General features: G+C 44.6%; 1 protein-coding gene across 1 annotated transcript in view; it reads left to right on the top strand.

Annotated features, from left to right (window-relative positions):
- Positions 1–3,116: 3,116 nt before the first annotated feature.
- The window catches only part of DSP (desmoplakin), a gene marked incomplete at both ends in the record, with an annotated part of 38,254 nt that continues 26,542 nt past the window's right edge, over positions 3,117–14,828 (top strand). The window contains 4 exons of the mRNA XM_082479889.1: positions 3,117–3,310; positions 12,333–12,435; positions 14,138–14,286; positions 14,620–14,794. Of these exons, the coding sequence (XP_082336015.1) occupies positions 3,117–3,310; positions 12,333–12,435; positions 14,138–14,286; positions 14,620–14,794 (621 nt within the window). The remainder of the gene's footprint in view (positions 3,311–12,332; positions 12,436–14,137; positions 14,287–14,619; positions 14,795–14,828) is intronic.

The following is a 14,828-nucleotide window of genomic DNA, read 5'->3' as shown; positions in this document are numbered from 1 at the left end:
TCATTTCAGTGGGGCTAATTGTGCAAGCAGGACCAGCAGAATCCACTTGCTATTTAAGTACATTTTTCTACATGTCCAGATAACAGTGACTCATCCAGGCCTCTGCGTGTATCACACTCCTGCTGTCTCCATCACAGCTAATAGAGTGTCTCACTGAGCTGGCACACCAGTGCAAGCTGAAAGGTGGGGCTGATAGGAGGTGCTGCTGAAACTCAGCAAGAACCCCAAATAAGTGTAGTGCTTTTGGATTTCTAAATACACATGCATATAAATGGACAGCTCTCAAAGGGACTTGCTGAAAAAATGCTTTGTGTTCATACATCTAAATACAAGTGCCTGGCTTGAGGCATCACCGCTCAAAAAATCTGACTTTTATATATGCTGGTGGCTCTAGCACAGCCATCTGTATTTATGTTTGAAAACGTTTGGACTGGAGTATCAAGGCATAAAGTTCAAGTTTCTCTCATTCTGCATCTACATCTGTTTTCTACCTTTTTACTTCCTTCTCTGTAGCATTAAGCCTATGTATTTGTTTTTCTTACTCATCCTGACTGCTTTTGTATTCTGCTCCCTAATGACTTTGGAATGTAATGTCAAATCATCAAATTGTGCAGATGTAATCTGTATTCAAAAAAGCACCCCAAATCCACACATATATATATATCTACATACACATATATATGTATGTATATGTGTATACATACATATATGCACTGATATATAATGACTCACGTTATATATAATACAGAATATATATTACAATACAGAAGTCACTGTATGACTTCAGAGATAATAGCCAACTTGCATTCTGCCTCTTTGTAGTGCTCCATACAGCTCCGGGCGATGCCGTCAGGATGCCTTCAGGACCAAGCAACCCCCCACATTTGCTTGGAGGAGCTCTTACACCTCTGCTATGCTTTGCCCACCACCACTGCCAGCAGCAGGGCAGGTTCTCACATAACTTGCACCATGGTCCTCCTGCAGAGCCCCAGAAATTTCAGTGGCACTGAGGAGAATTGCTCTTGTTCAATTTTCTCATGTAGTTCAGAAAGTCTTGTCCTTCTGGTGTGTTTGTGTAGCTGCTATTTGTTGTCCTGTGGCCCATCACTCGCATTTAAAATACCAGGAAAATGATCAGTGCAGGAAAAACAGAAATGGGTGTAAGAATTTATGGATGGCGTGGGCTGCTGGTGATCTCCCACAAGTCTAAAAAACTTATAGCGCATGCATTGTCACCGAGCATCAAATGACTGGAGAAGGCTCCAGGGAGATCTTATTGCAGCCTTCCAGTACCTAAAGGGGGCCTACAGGAGAGCTGGGGAAGGACGTTTCACTGGGGCATGTAGCGATAGAATGAGGGGGAATGGCTTTAAACTGGAAGAGGGCAGGTTTAGATTAAACGTTAAGAAGAAATTTTTCACTTTGAAGGTGGTAAGGCACTGGAACAAGTTGCCCAGAGAGGTTGTTGAGGCCTCATCCCTGGAGGTGTTCAAGGCCAGGCTGGAGGGGGCTTTGAGCAACCTGGTCTAGTGGGAGGTGTCCCTGTCTATGGCAGGGGGGTTGGAACTCGATGATCTTCAAGGTCCTTCCAACCTAAACCATTCTATGATTCTATGTTTCTATGACTGATACAGCTGGCTCCTGGACTGCATTTTGGGATGAAGGCTGCGGGATTATTGCAGAAAAGCTTGACAGGGTTATCCATGAGTGACTGCTGCTTCTTAAAATCTGGCCCTCTTCTCTTTGTCTTCCAAGGCCGTGGGCAAGCGGCCAGACCAGCTGAGGCACTGCCACCGAGTGTAGCTAAGAAATTGTCCTCAGTTGACCCTTGAGACAGACCCAGGGGTCAGTGGCTGATAAGGAAGGCACCGCCGGGCATCCTACAGCAAACTGCCTTTGCTGACACCCCGCATGCACACAAATGTATTAAAACATTTTTGTCTCTAGCATCTGGCTTATTTTATTATTATTATTTTTTTTTAAGAGTGAAGCTTAACTTTCCGAGCACTAGAAGGCAGGAATCAAGAAAAAACTAAAGGGGAAAAGTGTCAGTTTAAACAGCCGTTTCTGGATACCCTCTTTCTCACGTGCAAAACGCAGCCGGCGCAACGGCACAACCCGGACGTTTAACGGGCCGGGGCACGAGCTGCGGGGCGGCTACAGAAACCCGCCGGCCCCGGGGCACCGACAGCCTTCCCAAACACGGCACCCGCTGCTATTCCCCAGTTTACGGGGCAAACATTTGCGCCGCTCTCCCGACGATCACGCCGGCCCTGGGATGTGCCGCACGGCGCGGGGGGTTGGAGGGGGGAAGAAAGGGCTTGACACCGGCGCCCTGGGCCCATCCTCGACGTAACGGCGCCGGTTCAACCGGCGCTGCCGTGGTCGGGTGCCGGGTGCTTTCCGGAGCGGCAGGAGGGTGTTTGGCGTCGCGGGGCTCTGCGACAGCCCCGAGGTGGGGGGAGGGAGGGAGCGCCAGCCGGTCGATGCGATACAGGTCCGGAGGGGGGTTTTCATGGTCTCCGGGCTCCACTGGCAACTCATTAGGGCAGTCCGCTCACCAAGGGAAGGTGGAAACACCAGTGGGAGGCTGAGAGGGGCAGCGGGGAGCGACACCGACACCACCACCGCCGCCGCGGGGCGGGGGCCGGGGCAGGGTCCGGGTCCGGGGAGAAACCTGAGGCGGCCGCCTGGGAGGCGCGGAAGGCGCAGGCGAGGCGGAGGCCGCGGCGGCGGCTCCACGCCCAGCAGCGCCTCTTAAAACCGCCGCCGAAAGGTGTGGCTTCGCTTTTCCTCTGCCGGCGGGGAGGGGACGGGACGGGACGGGACCGGACCTTCGCTCTTGCCGCCGCCGCCGCCCGCCAGCCACCGCACACTGCTTCGCGGCGCGACCCCCCCTGCTCTGCCCTCCCCTCCCCTCACCTGAGGGCCGCGCTGATCCCCAGCGCTCGGCCCTTCCCCAGCCCTCGGCGGGCTGCGAGGGAGAGGCGGCACTGCGGCTGGCCCTGCCGGGGGTGAATGCCTTTCCCCCCGTTGGGTGTGGGTCAGTCTCCCCGTCGCTTTCCCCTTCGTCCCCTCACCCCCCGGGCGGCGGCCCGCCGCGCTCCCCCGCTGCCATGAGCATCAACGGCGGCTCCCACCCGCGGATCAACACCTTGGGCCGGATGGCGCGGGCCGACTCCGGCACCGACCTGCGCTACGAGATGAGCTCCCATGTGGTGGGGGGCGGCGGCGGCGGCGGCACACATACCCACAAGACCTACTACTACCAGAAGACCTACGGCGGGGACTACGCCTCCGACGGTTACGGGTAGGTGCGGGACGGGGGGGAAACGGGACCCGCCGGTCCCGGCCCCGGCCCCGCTCCCTCGGGCCCGCCTTCGGAGAGGTGCCGTGGGCCTGCCCGCCGCTTCTTCCGAGGTGTGCGAGCTTGCAAAGCTTTTCCTTTCCTCCCTGAGGAGACTTAACTTCTAAAAGGCCTTTCAACGCAAGCAAAGAACTTTTATTTTAAAAAAAAACACCACACCTAACTTTTGGTGGGGACTCTCCGTGAAGAGAGTAACGGCATAAAAAGCAGAACGGTAAACCTCAGTGTCTCCCCTTTGTACTCTGGGCTATAAATGGGCCTGTGCTGGTTGTACCGACCCAACAGTGCGCTGCTGATAAACTCCCGCTTTGCTCAGTGATGCAAAACAAGCTGCGCTGAGGTAAATTGCTTTATTACACCCCAGCAACATACACCCGGCTTGGCTCTCGCTGTCCTCCCCAGCAGTTGCATAACTAGGGCTATGAAACGATTTTAACTAGCGGGAATCGTTCTCTTACTCGGTTTTGAGTTTGTTTCTAGCTTGTGCAAGGCCCAGGAGTTTTAAGGCCGTGATGTTTTATGATGTTTTTTTATGGCAAAGACTTTTTGGAGCAAAGTGGTGCTCTGAATGTATGAAAGATAAGTTCAGTGGTCATGAAGACTTCTCCGTTAATCCCCTTGGCTGGGACTTCATGGGACTGAAAAGCAGGCCGCAGTTACTGTCACTGAAGGAAACAGCATTGGTGTGTGATAAGGCACCTATACAAAATGATGCTGGTGATTACTCTTTTTTGTGCATGGAATGGCTCTCTTAAACCTATTGGTCTAATTACTGATGTGGAAGTGCTGTCATGTAATTTGTGTTAGAACTTCAACCCTAATTCTATGGATAGTACATCGTGATCAGATTGCAGAAGGACAAGAATTAAACATATACAGTAAATAAACAGCAGATGAGAACAGGCACGCTTTATTATATCAATCAGATCTATATATGGCTGTAGAAAATCAGGATTACCCTAGCACAGAGAGTTCTGTTTAGGTATGTCAGACCTGTTGCTAGAGGACCACTGAACGAAAGACAAAACTTGCATTCTACCTATTTTTTGTTTATTACTTTACTCAGTCCTTAGTTCTTCATTTGACTTTCGGTTTGGTGTGTGCACAGGTAAGTTAGTTACAATGAATCGCAACTATAACATGTCTACTTACTATTAAAGTTGTATGCGAATACCTATTTATTGCTGTATAATTAGAACAATTCAGTACTTTAGCATCGGAGAGTGCACATACCAGGACTGCAAAATGCTGTTGCTGTGTTGCATTTTGAGGATTTGTTTTGCCAGTGGTGCTCCACTGCAAATACCTTTACTGTTTACAAGAGACAGACATGAAAAATTAATGGCAGAACAAGCTGCTTCCTGGCTCTTCTCTTTTTCCAGACTTTACCCTGGTGCAACTATATTGGAGTGACTTCCCTATTACTCCTGACTTTCACTAGAGGAGAAATACCTTCCTTTAATTTAGCATTCTTTGGCTTTTGTTACATATTTTAAATTAGTCCATAGTTTGTTACACTCTTCTTTCTTTCGTATTCAATGATGGTATAGCAAGAGTGGAAAGGACAGCCTGATCAAGAGGTTAACAACCTTATATCAACAACATTTCATTTACTTTTTATAACATAATATACATATGTCCTTTTTGGGAAGGCATATCTGGCAAGGAGGTTGCTATGCAAGTTTCTGTTCACTTCATTGTGAGGCTTCTGCAGGGAACTAAAGACCCCTGTTAATGAGATCAAAATACACATATATGTATGTATGTATTTACATATATTTTTTATGTGAAAAGATCTGACCATATAAAATACTAAATTTTTTTTTTTTTGCAAAATAGTATGCATGTTTGCACCTTACTGAGCTGCATAGGTTCATTTTTAATCAGTGCTGATTCAAATTAAAATGTGTCTAAACATACGAAATGAGGGTTTTGTCACCAGTTGATGAAAAAAGCAGAAATTTCTGATTTTGCACATGCATTTTATGCAGAATATCCACTAAATCCTGTGCATGTTGCACTTGCAGCATCAGGGCCATCATCTATGGAACTGGTTTTAATAATTGCATTCAGCCTGATACCTGTCGTGCCAAAGTTTAGTGGCAGTTACTAAACTTACAAAACTGAAGCTTCTTTTTTCAATGGGGAGGATTACTGTACCTTAATTTTAAATGCAGTAGGATTCAACTTAGGGTCTAGTCTTGTAAGTTTTGGGGCGTATTCTGCCAAACAAGTCTGTGCTGAGTATTACATTACTCACAGAGCAATATAAGACGCTCCCTACCCTTAGGGCTCAGCAAGGTGCTTTTACAACATTCCCGGTTTCTTCTGGCTTGGGAACTCAGGATGAGCTTGGCCCTGGGTACAGATACTCAGCTTGACAGTGAGTCACTCACTCTTAAACTGCCAATTCATCAGTCAAACATTGATCGATGTCTTTGCTACGGAGACATAAAATCTGATACACTGTGAGAGAAAGAAAAAAAGTGGCAAGTTGTGCAGTTGTCATTGCTGAGATCAGGGAACAAAATAGTTTAGGATTCATGGTCACCGTGTGATTTGTTGCTCTGAAAATAAATTAATTTATGCAATTTTGCTTAAGGGTTAATGTAACTTCTGTGCTCAGTTAGAGAAAGGGTTAGCAATTCACATCCTGTGCTACTTTCAGGGACTTGGAGACAAGGTCAGCTTGGAGAAAACAGATTCAAAGTTGCATTTTTGTCCTTCCCATCAGCCTCGCAGGGGTTTGCAGGGTCCCATCGCAGCTGAGTCATGGTGGAGCTGACACGGTAACGTCCCCTCTGAAATACTCTGCCATAGCATTTCACGTGGGGGGAAAAACTGCCCTGTGACAAACAAGAACATGGGGAGACGGAGAGGGAGGAATGTGTCTGAATTGCTGCTGAATACCTGCCACACTGGCAGAGCTTGCACTGTGCTCAAGCTGGCCAAGAAATGGGTCTTGGCAACAGCTGGTGACACTGCTATGCCATGAGAAGAAAGCCAGATTGTACCTTTCCCAACTCACCTTTTCATAGGTATGTGCGTGAGATTTCAAGCTAGGTACCTTTGCAGGCCTGAAAGCCTCTGTCAGGCGAGGGATTTGCTGCATTTAGAGTGGCTGCTTTCCATCAGAACTGTATCTCCATGGTCCTGGCTGGACTTTGCATTTGGCACCTCCCTCTCCCAGAGCCGGAGGTGGGAGAGGCAGCGTGTCTGCAGCCCGCTGCACCGGGCAGGTACGGCTTTTAGAAAGGGTGCTGTTGCTCCTGGTGATTCATACCAGTGGGAAAAAGTGCGAGGATTTTCTGCGAATGGGTGTGGGAGGATCCATTGTGAAACTCTGCTTGCTCTGAAGGCACTTGGCCTCAGGGGTCTTAAGATTTCACTAGCAACTTAAATTTTTGCACATTCCTAATGGTATTTAGAGCCTGATCGTGCAAGATGTGGACATCTTTTGAGGTTTCCTGTCATTGTGCCTTATTCTATGTGTATGCTCGGCAGATGGGACTAGTTTGTCGAGCCCGTGGTGTGTCAAAACTGATCCTAGTAAGAGCAGAGACACATGGGAGGAACCCAGTTACAAAACTCTCAATTTCTGATACTTGCATTGACCTTCTTTGAGCGGGGCGGGAAAAGCCCCTGTGTTATATAGTATTTTAATTTCTGGTTATATTCTTATGGATTTTGTGATTTGCTACTTTTTGCCAGCATATGCCTGTGCGTTTCCAGGGGCATACACACCCAACTGGCAGGCGGTGGCAAATGGTTTAGTCCTGTGGTGTGTGCAGGCTGTGTGCTGGGAATGAAGATTCCAGGTCAGGTTTTTCTTCTAACTTGCCTACCCTGGGCATACCAGGTAATCCCTTGATGAATCTATTGCTTGTTCAAACAAGTTTGTTGGGGGGGGAAGGCGGGGGGAGGAGAAAAAGAAGTGCTATTGTTTTGCTCTCAGTGTTGAGTTATGGGAGTCGCTCCATACTTTGGACCTGCGAGTAGACCTTTTTAAAGCTTCCTTTACTTTTTGAATGAAAAAAAAAAATTGACTTTTTAAAAGGCTGAATCTTTTGTGGAGGAATCAGAAAATTGAACACGGATCATTCTAATTTTGTCTAAATTGGACCTTTGGGCCAAAAGTGTCCTGTCTATGCTTCCAAAGCTTTAAGGAGCTGTGAAGCTGCTGGAAGGCTCTGCAGAGCTGCTGGATGTGCTTCTGCGTGTCTCCTTTGCCCTGCTTCACTAGATGCTAATCGCCCCCCTGATAACACAGCAGCCTCTTGATGTGTACTAACAAAGGCAGAAACCGGAGCAGTCTCCACGTTGCAGGCATTTATGCTGGAGGTGTGCAGGTCTTCAGCAGCAGGAGTCAAATGAGAAAGCAGAAGGGAGCTGGCTTTCTTCCTTGCCCCTCGGGTTCCTCAGTAATGACAACTCGGTTGGGCCTGTAAGGGTGCAAGCCGAGTGTTTACAGAGGATATATCATTTATTCAAAATGTATCACTTAGGAAATCTTTCGACTGCTTGAATAAGTCAGTAGCAGCAGCAGTCAGCCCTGCTGTGTTCCAGGGACGTGGGCACAACTGGGTTTGCCATGTCTGTCTCAACTCTCATAACTCATTGTGTGGCCTCAAGAGCATTTCTCAGTCCCGTTTACAAAAAGCAGGAATAGTTATTCCTTGTTTCAGTACAGCTGGGGGTCTCACGAGCGTCACTGGTACTGCTTAAAAGTTAAGTGCAATCCACTTGCAGATTGCACTTCAGAAATTGAGGATTCACCAGTAAGGTAACAACAGGTGTATTGCAGCAAGGAGATGTTGTCTGAGCTACCATCCTGCCCAAAGCCCAGTGGCAGCCAGGGTTGGGCTGCCTCTCATCTCTCTGGGAGAGCAAGAGCACAGTATAGCAAGGGAGCAATGTATTCTGCCTTGACATGCAGCAAGCAGGGTGGCTCCTGTACAGAATGATGACAACACGAAGGTGCTGTGCCTTTCCTAGGGTTCTTCTGGCAGTAGAGAAATACAGGGCTGCATTTTAAAGTCCCAAATAAAAGTGATTCTTCTGTGTTTTGAAGTTTTCTCATAATTTTAAAACAAAGACACTAGCCACCTTTGTTTTCCTTTGTTCCTTTAATAGTTAATGATTATTAAAACTAAATCATTTTAATAAAGAACTCATTTTAATAGCATCTTTTTGAAATTCATGAGTTGCCTTCCAAATAAGTGTCACGGTCTGAAGTTTTGAGTTGTAGGGACAAATAGGCAGTTAAGGTTTGAAGCAGTCCAGGCTGTTTCACTCAGCACTGTTCTTTAGGGTTTACAAAACCAAAGCAGTACAGCAAATAGATAGATTCTTGCGAATGTGTATATTTATTAGTAGGAGTCCCTGCACTCTTGTGTTACAAGTCCTGCTAAAAAAAGACCAAGCTCCAGTTCTTACCCTTTCTGCTGGAATGGTTGAAAACATACACTGTATTTACAGGGGTGCAGTAAAACAAGTGAAAAACCTGTCCATATTTTCAATGTATGGTATGCTTACAGTGTTTGATGCAGCATGATCCTATTCACAGTTTTGAGCTTTAGATGCTGCCACAGTTAAATCAAATTGTAGTGGTTGTTACAATGACCAAACATTACTTTAAACTCATTCAGTTTCACGTAAACAAAATCAGATGAAGCAAGAGTGACATTGACAAAATACCATCTGTTGTACTCCACTTAATCTGTGTCCTGTGAGGCTTGTCAGGGTCTTACATCTTTCTGAGGGATATAAATGTGGTTTTATATATGATTTAGGTTATACGGTTGTACTTTGAAAATCCAGCTTTGTTCTTGCCTCCATGTTATGATGCTGTGTAGTGTGTTCCAGGGGTTAGGGTTTACCTCAGTTTCTTTAGTCCAGTTTTTTTTTTTTTCCCTTATGCCACTGTGTTGGTTATGGTTTTCCTTTGGCTGGCTGTTTCCTTCTGCCTCAAGGTTGGATGTCTGCTTACTCTGCATTGGGGTTTCTGCTTTGATCTACTTATTTCCATTAAAGGCCTGTTGGCTTTAATGCGAGGAATATTCCAATGAGGGCCTTTGAAAGTGCTTATGAGGTACTCTCCTGTCACAGGGGTGAAAAGTATTGAAGATGCGTCCATATGAGATAGTGCTAGTGCCATCTGATATATCAACCAATATATGTTGAGGTATTGTCTTGCTAAGTATTTTTATTTTCTAAGTTCAGAGGTTGATTTATGCCCTTCTTGAGTATGTTTGTACAACTAAATCCTCTTCGGATATGAAGTCTTTTGAGTCCTGTTGACTTGGTGGAGCTATGCCATCAAACATGAGCTCCTGTACTGGCATCTGTTGTCTCTGGATATGCCATGTAACCCCGTGTAGCTCTGTTTGGTCAGCTGATGGATTTGAAAGCCATTAACTCACCCAGTATCATCAACTGCCTTTAACTGGCCACTACCTTTTTACCCATTATCCTAGTATTGATCTCAGTATTTTGACTAGCAAAACAGTTAGTTGTTTAACAACAAAACTGACATCCATGGTGTGAAAAGCAGCATTGATAAAGTAGTGTGCTCTTTTTTGGTTTCAGTTTGTATTGCTTTATTATTTTTTGTATTGTTTTTATTATTATTTTTGTATTATTTTTTATATTGTTTGTATTATTTTGGTTAAGTCTTTATCTACTAGATTGGAGAGTCTTAAATGCTTGCTGCTTTCTTCTTGTGCAGGTCCCCATGAACTGTAAAGAAGTAGCTTGTAGATCTTCATTTGAAGATCTAAATAGGGTGTGCTTTAGCTTCCCACTTTAAGGCAACTGTTCCTGCCTTTGAAACAGTTTTGTGCGTCTATATTAAACCATCTTCAGTATTCCACCTCTTTATTTGGACAATAATTCTGGATGTGGTTTTTTAACATCATCAGGATGAACACAAAGTACTTTTAATTCTACTGTTTGTATCTTTTCAATAGTTTTTGATTTATTTGAAAATAGCTTTTCATCACAATTTCTTAGTGTGTTAACTATGACAGTCATTGTTTAGACCTCTTCTCAGAGTGAAGTAATGCCTTTGAGGTCACTGAAGTTACACTTAAGCCAGTGGAGATACGCTGAGTTATTACAGTAGAATTCTGGTCCCCCTCTATAGTTCTTTTGGCTTTAATAGATATCCAGCGTTTATAGCTGTCAGGAGATGATTGAAAAAGCGATTGAAGAAAAAGTACTCTTCTGATGTTATAAAAAGAGAAAATTGCTTGGAAGGTTCCTCTCTTTTCTTTATTATGTTTCATTCATGAAAATAATTGTGGGTATAATTAAATGTAAATTTTAGATGCAGTCAGATACTTCTAGATCCAAACACAACAGAGATGCCTAAGGAGAAGGAATGATTTTGAAAAGGAAGCTGATGGGGAGCCTGGCACAAAATCAGACCCATACGTTATTTTTTACAATTCTTTTCTTTAAGATGTTTCCAAGATATACAGGGGTGCATAGCACAGTAGGTCACAGCATTTGTGCAGCCAAGGGGTCACAGTGCAGGGCAGGAGTTGCATCTGTACAGCTTGTTTTAAGTCACCCAGTGATTCTCCAGTCCTGTCTCTGTGTTTGAGGGTCTACTCCCTGGTATTGAGAGAAGCTGGTGAAAAGTTGCTCAAACTTTTCCCACTTGTTCAAGAAAAGCTGCACACATTGCAGAAGGGCTCTTAAAAATATACCATTGAATGTTTCTCACTGCTGTGGTGATTTTCCCAAGGACAGGTCTGTCAAGTTTTTCACATTGTCACAATTCCTTTTGAGAAGGATGGTCAAACTCTGTTGAAGCCAGTGGAAAGATTTCCATTGAATTCGTATGACTTGCTGGCTCTGAGCTGGACAGGTTTGCACTGATAGTCTTTTTGATGTTAGTGTAGTATGGAAGGTTTAGGCCTTCAGTGATTTGTAATGGAAACGGTTACCTACTGCGAGCCCACGAGTTTGAAAACTGGGCAAGGCTTGGAAGCGTCTCGGTTTCTTACTGTTTCTTAGTAGTGGTTTATTTTAGTTTCACTGGCAAGTGCTTTGGTTTGGGAGCTGCCTGGGCTTGCTTGGCAGCTCTGATTCCATCAGCAAGGAATGGTTCCTTGCTTGAAGCACCTCACCTACATTCAACTAGCAGCAGCTCGCTTTGGTGGCTGAATCCCAAGTGCTGGAAAAGCAACCTTCTGGCGGTATGGATGCAGTAGATTATGTGTAAGACAACAATAATGACCCCATTATCTATCTTGGCTTTTTCCCCCACTAGTGTTTTTTGTTCTGGAGTTTTATTTGGAACCCCCAAGTTCCCACTTTATTTATTTGTAAGAAAGCATGTCCTCTAACTCCAGGGCCTACTTCTGTTTTTGTAGTAGCTTGTGCATCTTTCAATTCCTTCTTAAGACCCTGCACTAGCTTCATGACTTTCTGCTGATAAAAGGGCCCTTCATATGCTTGTATGGACGTGTGTCCTCATGTGCTTGTGGAGCAGAGGATCCTACTTTCCTTTTATGCTCTGACATTTGATGGCTGGTGTGATAACACATATGATGCAAAGGCTATGTTCTAATGTATTGACTTTAACAAAGATTGTGAATAATTCATTCTCACTGTACTGGTGCCAAAGTTTTGTCTATCAAAGGTATAAATACCTGTACTGGAAGAACTTTCCCCTTTATGGCATGCCGGTTTCCACCTTCTGCTATATCCTGTGGCAAAGTCAGTTCATGCCTGCTATTACAGAATTATAAAGTGACTCTGCCATCATGGAATTGGTATTAAAACTTCACAGCGCATTAATGCATGAGGGCCAGATAAAGCATGTGTATCTGTGAAGCTAAATGAGATGGATTATTCCATGTAACTTCCCTTAGCTGTTCCAAATTTGTGTTTTTGTCTCTTCAAAATGTGTGATTACTCTGTACTTACTTCATCTTCTTCTTCTCCCCCACAACAGTCAAAATGGGACCTGTACAGTGTCCAGACGCCAAAACACCATCCAGGAGCTTTTACAAAACTGTTCAGATTGCCTGATGCGAGCTGAGCTCATAGTACAACCCGTGAGTGCTTCTTGTTCTTCTTATCAAAAGTGATTATGAATATTACAGGGAATGAATGCTGCATTGTTATCTGGACTCGCAGGCTCTGCTTCTTCATCTCCTTTCTCCCCTTTCAGCTGTTTGTGTGAGGCAACTGGGAGTGGAATAATGCACTGCCTTCCTAGGTCTCCCTCCTCTGTCTGCACTCAGTGTTCAGTAAAACTGATTGACGTGCATCCGATTAAGAAAATGGAGACTTCTTAATTTATTTTTTTTAAAAACCCTACCCTTCAAACAGATTCGACTGCATCTTATTTTTAAGTTTTAGATCAAGGCCACTGTCAGTGTAAACAGCTGTTAATAATGTTATGACCACTTACAGTTTCCTAGTGTGTCCTGTAGAATATCATCATCATTTTCTGGGCCATAAAGAACCTGAACCACCATAGGAAAAACTTTCATTACCTTTATTTCATTTTTCCAGATGATTCCTGAAGAAGCGTATGAAACCATATTAAAATCTTCTTGACTGTTTCGTCCCAAATGCATAGAGATGATCTTTGCTGTATGCTACACTGATATAAACCCATAGTGCCTGGGAGTGGGTTACTCACTGACGCTAGAGTCAGTCCTGGCAAACACGGGATGTCCTCTGTTCCTGCTGAAGTCAGAGGAGGTGCAGGGTGGTGAGTGCATCCTGGTGTTGAGGCCACTGAGACCCAAAACCCATTTGCAGTTCTGGCAGTAGGTGTGATTTAATGCACATTTTTGGTCCCCCTGTGGACATAAAATTTGTTCAGGAATGAACTCTGTGGTTAGCAGTTCATTTCCTTTTCGGAGATACAGCACGTGTGAGCATGTTTATATAAAAATCAATGCCAGAGTAAATACTGCCTCTTGTTAAGGATTAATATTATTCCATTGAAGTTAAAAGAAAGTGATGTTTGGCTCCAGCTTGGTGCCACAACATGCATTGCTTATTTTTTTTCTTTTCTTTGAGGGACAAAGTAATGAGGTCCATCAACATTTTATTTTCAAATCAAATCACAGCTGGGTTTTGTTTTGTTCAGCATGGCTGTGTCAGTGTGGTATGAGATGAAAAAGCTGTGTCTTCCTGCTTGAAGCACCATGACTATACTGTGATCCACTGCACTGAGAGGGCTTTTTGAGAATTTGCCTAGACCTTGGTTGATAAGGTGGGATGCAAATGTGACTGGGCATGGAGCTGGTCCTAGGTAGAGAGGGTGCAGTCTACATTTTTGCAGGGCAGGAGCAATGTCTGTAAGTCTTAGAACCTCAGAGAAACTTCTGAAAAATCAGGAACAATATCTACCAACTCCCACTAGGACAGAGTGTTTGCTTCTTGCCCTCTAAACACCAAAGCATAAGGTCTTAAAAACTTAGCACGCTGTGGGAAGCCTCGACTCTGCTGAAATAAACATTAGTCAGGGTGTTCTGTTCTTTATGGAAAGGTTTGGTTGTTATTATGTTTTAATAATTTTCTTTTCTATTTTATTTGTAATAAGGACTTTCCAATGACTGTGGATCGATTGGCCTTCTGCCAGTTAAAACTGACAATCAGAGACCCAGCAATTGAAACCTATCATGCTTCTTAAAAATATTTGGTCCCCATAACATTTCTTTTAAAACAACCAAGCTGAAGCTTAGGTGATTAATATTTACTTCAATCTCCCATCTCTCTTTTTTTATTCTTTTCTTTCAGGAATTGAAATATGGGGATGGTGTTCAGATTAGAGGGAACAGAGATCTGGAAGAGTGTTTTGCGCAGGCAAATGACCAAATGGATATCTTGGATGGGCTGATCAGAGAGATGAGGCAGATGGGCCAACCCTGTGAAATGTATCAGAAAAGGTATTGCCAGGGAAGGGTTGGGGAGGGAATGTGGTTGATAAAAGTTTGTGGTGTCTCAAGGGCTCGCCTTTCCTGGTGTTGCAGGATGTGACAGAAGTCAATTGGGTTTGTTTGGGACATGCTAACATGGAGAAGTGCACTGCAGTAACACATTTCTTACAGAATTTCACACCTTGGTTGTCCCCATGAAATTTTAAATATATTTTTTCCACAGCCTGTGCTTTCAGCACTTTATTTGAATACCTGGTGGTCCAGTGGGAGAGATGAATTGCGTTGTTTCCATGTTTTCTGGTTGTTTTCCTCATAGATGCTGACGGGTTCCTTCCCTTTCAGGCTGCTTCAACTTCAAGAGCAAATGCGTGCCTTGTACAAAGCCATCAGTGTTCCTCGTGCCAGGAGGGCCAGCTCCAAAGGTGGTGGTTGCTACTCCTCTCAGAGTGGCTCAGGCTGGGATGAATACACAAAACGTGTCACAAGTGAATGTTTAAACTGGATGAGGCAACAGAAGGTAAATCTGTGCAAAATCCAGAGACAAGGCTAAG

This window comes from Vanellus vanellus, assembly GCF_965231255.1.
Source record: "Vanellus vanellus genome assembly, chromosome: 2".
Lineage (NCBI taxonomy): Eukaryota > Metazoa > Chordata > Aves > Charadriiformes > Charadriidae > Vanellus > Vanellus vanellus.
The sequence above is the reverse complement of the archived record's forward strand: the minus strand, read 5'-3'. Positions and strand labels throughout refer to the sequence as shown.